The sequence below is a fragment of the Pseudopodoces humilis genome, chromosome 8, assembly GCF_049639895.1.
Source record: "Pseudopodoces humilis isolate 2021_Gansu_Grassland_sample_001 chromosome 8, ASM4963989v1, whole genome shotgun sequence".
Lineage (NCBI taxonomy): Eukaryota > Metazoa > Chordata > Aves > Passeriformes > Paridae > Pseudopodoces > Pseudopodoces humilis.
The window spans coordinates 16,506,203-16,516,472 of NC_142207.1; the positions used below are offsets into that span (position 1 = coordinate 16,506,203).

General features: G+C 41.8%; 1 protein-coding gene across 3 annotated transcripts in view; it reads left to right on the forward strand.

Annotated features, from left to right (window-relative positions):
• Nucleotides 1–4,065, forward strand: part of TANK (TRAF family member associated NFKB activator) — a 28,875-nt gene extending 24,810 nt beyond the window's left edge. Inside the window, exons 9-10 of one of the 3 annotated variants that reach the window (XM_088059220.1) lie at nucleotides 1,852–2,020; nucleotides 3,196–4,063. In XM_088059220.1, the coding sequence (XP_087915346.1) occupies nucleotides 1,852–2,019 (168 nt within the window). In that variant the 3' untranslated portion in view covers nucleotide 2,020; nucleotides 3,196–4,063. Of the gene's footprint in view, nucleotides 1–1,851 lie in introns of all 3 variants that reach the window. The other 2 variants (XM_014249639.2, XM_005519733.3) reach the window with 2 other exon arrangements.
• The last annotated feature ends 6,205 nt before the right edge of the window (nucleotides 4,066–10,270 follow it).

Here is a 10,270-nt window from a genome sequence, read left to right on the forward strand (position 1 = left end):
CCTAGGATTATACAGACTGCATTTAGCTGAGACTTTCATATAGATGCACATGTTTATTGGTATTTGCAGTTTGAGGGAATTGTTTCCACCAAAAATACTTCTAAGTATGTTCATGATTTTAAAAGCAAATCAGTAGTCTATTAATCTCAATATTAATGTTTTTGAAATTTAATGTCTGCTTAAATAGATCTCTGTTCTGACAAGGATATTAAACACAAGCTCAGCGCTCAAGAAGTGGAAGTTAAGTGCCTGTGTGTGTGGGTAGCTGGATGGGTACTTCCCCTTGTTATGTTTCCAGGATGACAAATAGTTTTTACAATACTATTTTATCTTTTTTCAAATGTGCTTTAAATCATATCAGAAACAAATAATTCTAAACACATTTATGTAGTGTGTTTAAGTGTGTTAACTTGTTTAAGTGTGTCAGTGTCTAGATAGATTTAATATGCAATTTACACCAGCAACATACAATAAGTAGACTCTTTGAGTTGAAAAAAGTGGTGTGATTGCACTTAATTACTAATTAGTCAATTTAATTATATGGATTGCTGACCATAATGAAAGACAGCAAATCTGCTATTGCTATGTGATAAGCTAAACACTGTTTAAATACAGAATGGGCAGGACTCCCCAAGAAGTTCAGGGTGGTTTAAAAAGAAGGTTTAACTGCTGTGAAAGCCAGCTTAGTTGTACAGTGGGTTGTTATGAGAGAAATAAATGATAGATTCTAACTATTTGGCATGATGAATTTTAAAGAAGAGCTGAAAATTAAAAATCTTGGGTATAAGTAGCAAGAAATTTAAAACTTCCAAAGAAATGACTTTGCAAAGTATTCTTCCTTGCCTTTCCATGTGTGAGTGAAGCAAGAGGAAAAAACTGAGCCAAAAAAACCCCACTGTCTTCTAGAAAAGTTCCATCCCCACATAGAGCTCATACCAGCTTGCTGCCATTCTTTCTATTTTGTAGTCACAACAGGATGCATTTGGTTTTCAATTTACTCAAAACCTGATTGTCCTGGCCATGTAACATAACTATTTGATCTTGTGTTACTAATGCTAAAGTTATGAAACTTAAGTTTTAACTTTACTTCGAAAACTGATAGAAGATTTTTTGATTCCTAGTTGGTACAATTCTAAATAATCTAAACACTTAGACTCTGGGTTTAAGTGCCTTGAATTCCAAAGCTGAATAAACAGACTTGCTAGCTTGAAACTAACTAGCTCAAGGAGCTGGAGCAGTGCAGCTGATAAACCAAATACTAGGTAGTTTATAGAATTGCCTGAATTCATGGATAGATATTCAAATGGTTCCAGTGAGTTTGACACTGTCATGGCAGGAGGAATCCCAAACAAGATTATTTGTGTCACAATTATACTAAAAGGCAGCCAGAGCAATTAAGTGCCTTAAGACATGACATGACATACACGGATGTAATAATTTTGGAAGTAAACTGAAAAGTAGTTATATGTCAATAAGAATGGAAATAAAATAGAATCATGTTAACTTTGTACAAGAAACATTTTATTCTAAAGTAAAAATGTATTTTCTCATTTCTGCTAAATGGCTATTGTGTACTATGACTTCTACAGTAAAATACTGAAATGAAAAAAAAAAGCTTTAGTACATACCAGACTGATGTTACAGACTTCTGCTCATAGCAATATTTATCATAAATAGATACCAAGGTCCTATCTTGCTTTTCTTAAATGAGAACTCTCTACTTACCGTCTCTGGCCAGGCAGGTGTAAAGGAATCCTAATTTAAAGAGGCAGGTATTTTTGAAAATATAAACTACAGCATAGTGTAAACCACATTGTAAACCTAGCAATAATAATTTTCTGTTTCTTTTAGCCCATTTGGCAGCCTCAAGACAATGATTTGCTGGCACAAGCATATGCAGACTCTGAACCGAATCAGTGTGGAATATGTGAATTCTGTCGAGAAGTTTTCCCACCATCTCTAACATCTAAGGAAGATTTTCTTCGGCATCTCAATTCCCACTTTAAAGTACAGTCTTAATGTATGAGAATTCAATGGTTCACTGTTTTTGCATACATTTTTACATTTTTTTATTCAATAGATATAAGAGTTTAAGAATTAAGACTTCTTGTAACAAGAACTCATGACTGAAATTGTTTGTCACATAAGCACATTTGTCATTGTCTTTTGATAAGGCAAAATGAAACTAAGTCACTCAGTGCTGTGATTCACATTATTGCTTGTTACGCTTCACTATTAACTTTGAGAGCGATGTCAAACACTTTTTCCAAATAATCTTTGCCTGAATAGTCCTGAAGTTGTGACTGTATTTATGAATGTAGACTTGCAGGATTAATACCTTAATCTGGCTGGCAAAAATTGGTGTAATGCCAGCATTTTTTTTTACAATATCCAGTGATGTGATTATGTTCTCTCAGAAGTACATGGGAAGTAGGCCCTCATTTTTCATTTATACTATATAATTTCCAAATTTAACTTACAGTAGTAAACTTCTTAATTCAGATTCTTGTAAAATTACCATAATAGCTGAATCCAGGTGTGCCAGAATTAGGATAGGCTTCTTTACTAGTAACAGAAATGAATGGTTGACTTTCCCAGATAATTTTTTTACTAAAGCAAGTAATCAAAAGTAACACATAAATGACCCTTTTGCCAAAATGGAACAGTAATGATTTTATGTATCTGTTACATGTTTAAAAAAAAAAAATAATTCTCTTGTTCATGTACCTTTATAGCATTAATAATTACTAAAATGCTTTCAGGGAATGAGTAATATTAATATGAAGGATAGAAAGGTTAAACTTTCCCCAAAAACTAATGATACCAAAGATTATTTGCCTTCCCTTCTTGTCTGCTATGATAGATTGCCCAAGTCTGGTACAGACTGGAATGGAAAGGGGAAAACCTAATCACCTGAATCTCAGTGACTTAATTTTTAACCTGAATATGCTTAGTGACTTTCTCAATGCAATTAAATTTTGTGTTTAGTTGAAACGTTGAAGTCTGATAAAGTTTGCACATTTTCTGGATTTTACTGATGTCAAATTTAAAAATAGGGGTGTTGCCAAGTATTTTAAATTAATGATAAAGGGTGCTTGCTTTTTGCATTTGAACTGAATATAGAGTTTAGCCCTGATATTGATAATTAGCATTAATATTTTCACAGAAAAGCACAACACTTTTATCTTTTTAAAGATTTGTTTGCAGGTGACAAATTTCTGGAAGAATTAACAGCTGCATACTTTTTAGACTTTTCTGCAATTATTTTCTCTATTTTGAACATGTCATGTTTGTGACGGGCTGTCAACAGAGTGTACTGTAATAAAGAGCAGTGTACAGTGCACGTCTGCTACACGACCTGGAGGAAGAGTTTGTTACTCTTCGGAGCTCTAAACCCTGCCGGTCCGCAGCGCTGAAGAGGCGATGTTCGGCCGCCGCCGCGCCGTGCGGTGTGAAGCACTTCCCCGGAGAGCGCGGCTGGGGGTGGTGCCCGGGAGAGACACAACTTCCAGCCCTGGCAGCAGAGAAGGGGATTCGCACATCTCCAGCCAGCCCGACACACGGCACCGACTCGTCCTCTCAACCGTGAAATTCGAGCTCAGAAGCTCGCGTTATTAAGAGATGCACAAACTGAGAATCACCTTTGAAGAAAATAAAGTCATCTGTTTCTCCCCCCCCGCCCCCACGGGTGGGTGCGTTTTCCCCAGGAGCCCTTGAGTTCGGAGCCCTGCTCCGAGCCCCAGTCCCGCACGGGGACAAGGCCCTTTGTTGCTGGAGGCAGTCTGGGCTCCCCCACAGCCGGGGCACAGCAGGGAGGGCGGCAGGAGGTGGGGAGAACACGGTTGACCAAAGTCTCGTCGACCAGCAGAACCCATCCGTCTCCCACTGTGAGGGCTCCTGCCTAGAGCGGCGTTTTAGGAAACTGTTTAATCCTGCGTGCTTAAAACTCGCTGCCTGAGGGCATCCAGATAGGCTCACCGATCAGACAGACCGCTGCGAGGAGCACTAGTTTAGTTTTTAAACAAATAAATAATAAATAAATAAATAAATAAATCTCACTCTAAGCAATTGTGAGCGACTCGAAGTGGGAGGCGAGTGCGGTCCCTGAATGGGTCCCCCTTATACAGTTTTCCTGAAGGCGGCTGCTGCTGCCAGCAGGGACATCTGCTTTATTACACTCACCAGAGGAGGCTCAGTATTCCTCCCCTTCCCTGCCTCTTCCACACAAGCTCAACCCGGCAGAGGCGGTTGAATCCAAGTGGGAAGTAGAATGTCATTAAAAATAATAAATAGGTGGAAGGAACTTGAGAGGACAGGAAGAGCAGCAAACTCGTGCCAAGGTGTTCTACCGAATTCCAACTCCACCAGGGCCAGCGGAGCCCTCGCCGGGGCAGCCCCGGGGCTGGAGCAGTTTCAGGGCTCCCGTGCGAGCTCACTGTCACCCCGCCCCGCGCTGACGGTGCGCGACGCGTGAGTCCCCCGCGCTCACAGCCAGCGTTCGCGGGAGCGCTCGCAAGGAAACAAACGCTCCCGGGGACACTGCGGCCGTACGGCTGCCTCAGCCTGCTGCGAGGGCTCAGTGCCGGCGGCCGGGTAGAACACATGTAGCTCCTCTGTCTCTCCGGCTAACTCGACATCTGCTCGTAGCTCCAGTAATTAGACTGTCACTGCTTGTTAGAGGAGAGGAAAACGCTCCTATGACAGATTCCACGAGACCTCTGTTTTTTAAAATCTCGCAGAAATCACCAGAGCATTAACTGAGATTTCTTTTTTCTCTACAATCAGAAGGAAAGAAGTTCCCTCTCCCATCTCGCACTCCAATCAGATCGCTCTTCCGACTCCCATGAAACAGTGAATTCACTATAAGAGGCTGAGGAAGTTACCTTCCTTCCCCTGCCTGCCTGGGAGGAAGAGGGAGCTTCCTGGCCTTGTGAACTTGCTTTTAAAATCCCTTCCCTGTATGGCTGTATCTAACCAGATAATAGAAATGCAATCTTTCCTCCATTAACTGAGCGGAGGAGTCGCTCAACACACGATCCTTCCCCATCCGAGACAATATTAATTCAGAGGATGCTCAGGAGAGGCTGTTCCCCCTTACGAACAAAAGCACTGGAGGATCAAACCGAGATGCTTCTACCCCCACCCATGGTTCACTCAGCAGATGAGACTCAGAGGAGGCGACTTCTTCCCCTCCCTACCATACATTCCCCTTTCCCCCGCAATCATACAAGGTTAACTCAACAGAGGAGTCTCAATCCAAATGGCAACTGGGATTGCATTTAAAAAAAAAAAAAAAAAAAAAAAAAAGGAAAAAAAAAATAAGGAAGGGGGAGAAAAAAAAATCAGAAATAGGGAAAGAAAAGAGAAAAAGCAGCAGGCTGATTACGAGGTGTCAAAACTGCCAGGAGCAAGAAGGTGATAGCAATCAGGGGTGAGAAGAGTGCGCCATTCGTGCGGGGCAGCTAATTATCCGTCTCATTTGAGAAGAGCAGCATTCGAGGCAGCAGCGTTCGCCTGCTGAACGGTGACAGATTGGCGCGGAGGAGAGGGGAGGTGTTAAAACAATGGAGCCGGGCTTGCGAGCGCTGCTGCATGCTAATCAGCCCGGCCTCCTTCCTTCCTTCCCTCCGCCTGCCTGCCTGCCGCGATCCCTCCTTCTCGCTGGCCGCATGGCAAGCCCAACGCTACCCGGCCCCTCCGCAGCAGGCGGCACCGCACCCGGCATAGGTGGTAACCCAGAGAGAGTTCCAGCGGGACCGCGCAGCGGGGCTGGCGGCACCCGGGGGACCTGGCAGGCTGCTGGGTATCAGTGGTAGATTTCAGAGCTCGCCCTTGGCGCCCGGGCTGGCAGGAGCCCGGCAGTGCTCTCCCCGCGAGGGGCAGAGGCGAGGAGCTCCTCGTACGAGTCCTGCGGGTTCCTCGGGCTGACCTGCCCGCGCCGCAGCCACCGGAGGCCAGGCCATAGCCGGCAGCGCAGCAGCAGGTTGCCCAGTGAGAGACAATCTATTGCCGCACCCCAGACCAGGCCGCCGAGGTGGGGGAAATACAGAGCCGTGCCAATTACTGATGGACTCCAGGGGCTCCGCTGCCCTCTCAGCTCTGCACGGGAACTAGAGACCGGAATGCTAACACATGCAGTAAGCAAATGGTACGGCCTCTCTTCACCACTGCTTTTTGCCTCTCGGATTGCTTGGCCTTGCAAGCCTGAATGACTCTGCGTGTACACAGTGTGTACCTTGTGAAGAGATACTAAAAGGCCTGGCCTTCTCTCAGACCAGGAATGACCATTCCCTTTCACAAACAGTGCAACAGGGTCTACAGAGACAGCAGAAATTATTTCTGAAGGATCTCTTTGGCCCCAGCTTTCCCAGGAAGTCCATGCTCCGCAGGACTCACAGGGCAAACCCCCAGGCTGGAGCATTAGCAGCCCAGCCACAGCAAGTTCTCCGCTCTGCCAGGGAGAAGCAGAGGAATGAGCGTTGGAATGTTTACTCTCCAATATTTCTCAGTTTCCATTCCATCCTGCCCTGAAAGATTTTTGATTACTATACACTTCAAAATAGTATTTATTACAGATTTACATAATCTGTATGTTTTATGTTAAGGCAATAACACATTGATGCTGTACTACTGAAAGGAGTTAATCTAAACTATGTAGTGTCTGTTATAACAGAGTTCCAACTAAAACATATCCTTGCTTTCTGGCACTGACAAGAAACACATATCCAGAAGGACATTGCCCAGCACATTAGGTAAACTGCCAGGTGAAGCTGTTGCTCGACTCCTGAACCTTCACTGGGTTATGGATCAGCACTTGGCCAAATTAAATGATGTAAGTCTGTGTGTAACCTCACATTTAATTAAACAAATGTTATTTCAAATAGCATGTGCCTGGTTTACAGCAGGATTCATGGGAATTAGAAAACACTAAAAGGGAATAAACTGGTTTAGGCCTGAGGTAAGCAGCATGATAACTCAGGTTGAATGCTATTTAAAATAGATTTGAGTGCATGTACAGCTAGGCGGTAGTAATAGCGTTTAAATTTTGTTATTCTAAGTCTGTCGTTGAGTGTACTTGATGAGATTGTCCATGAGCATACAGATGGTGAGATTTTCATGCTTCTGTGGCATACTGACATCTCAGGCTGTAAAAATAAATCCCCAGATCGCTGTAATACCTAAGAAATAGAAAAATGCAGTCCACCTTAATGCTCTACATTTTAGTCCTTTATGTTTTAAGAGATTTTATATACTAGATACACAGATTTGTGCATATTAGGAAGACATTTACAGTATACAGCAAAATTCAAGATAAATTCTGTACCCTTTTTTATGTGCATCTGAATTTAGAGATATGGGGGATGGAGATAAAAACTTGCCTTTGCTGTTATCTGTATTTTTTTTAACTGTTGTCATGGTTTGTTTGTGGCCCCCTGCTACCAAAAACTAGGCCATGCCAAACTGATACATTTGTACATAAGGATAAAAGGCAGAAATAAGTTTTCATTAGGTCAAGTTTACTTTTCATTAAAAGATTCTTGGATTGTTTCTTGACTTCAATATATTTTTTCAAGCTGGAAACAAACTATTATATCTATTTTGATAATTTACACTGCACTAAAAAGGTATTTGGATCAAAGATGAATGCCGAGATACCTGCTCTAATATAATAAATTTTATCCTGCCTAAGATGCCATAGTGTGGAGCAATCCATGCATGCAGCCTGTTCAGCCCGGAAATCAACACTGATATTGCTCATAAATATCCAGGGTAGGGCATCCCTATTGGTTACTGCCTGGCCAAAGACAAGGTGCTGTGCTTATCCAGGTTGCTGAACTGACTGAATTAAAATTTTAAATAAAAATATATAGCAGGGTGATATGGTGTAAATGAGCTAAATGAAAAACGTTTTTCAGAGACAAGTACATAGTTTAAAAAGGTTTAAAATATTCAATTGGTGTAAAAAATAACTACTTGTAAAAACGTGTGTATTTTCATTATGCTTAATTTGCCATTCAAAACAAGTTTTTCTTAATAAGCTCTATTGTTTCTATCTGTTTTGTGAAATGTAATACGTGTGAGACAGAAAGCAGACTCGGAATGTGAATGAGTCTTGTTTTCTCTTTCTCTCTTTCTTTCGTTTTTAAAATACAACTTTATTCATATTCACAGGGATCTTTAAGTTGAGAAAAGGATTAATGGAAACGGCATGACACTCCTGAGGTCATGATCTGAAAAGATGAAACATGAAATTCTATCTGCTAGTCTTTTCCTATATCTTATTTGCGTGCAATAGAAAAGTCTCCATAAGCAAAACACTCTATAGTTAATAGTTATGTTTTCGCTCTCAGCAATGACACAAGCTTTGTCAGGTTTTCGCTGTTTGTATAGTTCATTAAAATACTTTAATAAATTACTCGTCGTTTTAAAAAATTACCACACTATCACCCGAGTAAAAACATCTATATCCTCCCAATTTCTGCAGTGTCAAAAGTACAGTCTCTGAGGGCAAGAGGTTATGGAGCCTTCATAAAGGTTTCCCATCTGTCATCAAGCACAACATCGAGCCCTCTAGGTGCTGTGAAAATGATTTTCTCTGGAATTCTCCAGCCCAAAGATGCCATCCTCTTAATTACAAGCTTTTGAGATAAGGAATGACACTGAATTCCCTGGAGATTCGCAGAAGATATGCAAAAATAATCTCTTCTCTTGCTTGCCTGCCAGGGCTTCTGTACCTGCCCACAAGCTAGTCGGCTCATTTGCTAGGTAATGATGGATGAACCCAGGCAGTACATCTGCACTGCTGCCCCTCCTATCCTTGCTGACATGCAGTCTTTCGAAGTTTCTTCTTTAGAACTGACTGCCAGCAAAGGAGCGACAAATAACGGTTGGGGTTTGTTTTTTGGTTTGGGCTTTTTTTCTTTTTGGGGAGGGTTGTAGTTTGTTGGGAGATTTTGTTTGTTTGTTTGTATGTTTGTTTGTTTTTAATTGATCAGCTGCCCTTCTCACCATCACAGGCCTCCTGTACATTGGTTACTCCACATACACGGGCTAACAGAATGAAACAAGTCCTTGATCTTATGGACTATAAGATGTTCTAGTAAGAATATCTGCTTATAACAGCTGCCCTGAAAAAACACAGAAATTATTCCTGGGGTCAGTGTGCATGCAAAAGAGTATATGGACAGACAGAGTGTGGAGCAGAGGCTTGGTGTGACAAGCCCATGCCTGCACAGCAGAAACTGAGCCTCTGGTCAGGTGACAATCCTATCTACAAATGTCCATTAGCACTTTTTCCAGTGGTGACAACCAGGTGAAAGGCCATCTGACCTACCAATTTATAAATAGTCAAGTGTTGGAGGTTTCTGTGGGGTTAAAGGGACTACAGTAATTGTAGAAGGAGGTACAGAACATGAAGTAAGCAGGAAAAAATGTCACTGTAGTTTTATACAAGTTCTCTGCCAGTATAGAACCAGCCCAGAGGAACTAGGTGGCTGGAACGGTACCATTCAGAGTGCACACAGACAACGGCCTATAGTCATAGTGCACATGTATATGTCTGGAGAGGCTTAGTGTTGTAAATCTGAGCAGTATAGACTGCATTTTTAATATGTGGAAACGTACATAACTCTGGACATAAGGGTGGGGGCGTAGAAAAAGCCACGTCCAAGCTCAATAGGATCACGGGAGAGAAACCTCGGGCTCCATGCCATCCGAGATGTGAAAGCCCACAGAGACTCAGCAGCCAAAATCGCATACACTGATTTTTTAATAGAGTTCTTATCCATGTGTCCATTTAACTGCAGTTAATACAGATCAGATAAGCTTGTTACTTATAGATTCCCAGTTGCCTCAAGTGATACAAGACAGCAGCAACAGGAATATCCCTAATTAGAAAGGATTCATCTGATTTCTTTATTCAGGGAGTTTAGTGTCCCTAAGTATTCAAAGAATGATAAAAATCTTCCAGAATAAAGCTGCTAGGTTTAGACCTCCTTCTGCCCAGGGAAGAGGAACAGCAGGTTTACTCCTACCTTTAGTTTACTTGCTTCCATACTTCTACCATTGGTTCTAACATACTTCCTCTCATTCCTATGTATAATTTCTGAAATTTCTTTCGGCACACTACTTCTTGCATTTTTCCTAAGTTTTTATTCCATATAATTCTGTGTACACACCCAGGCATTTCAGGCAAGTAATACTGAAAAGAATACGTGGCTGGAAAGTAATATGAAATGTTATATCAGTTGGTTATGAAATATCTTCCTAC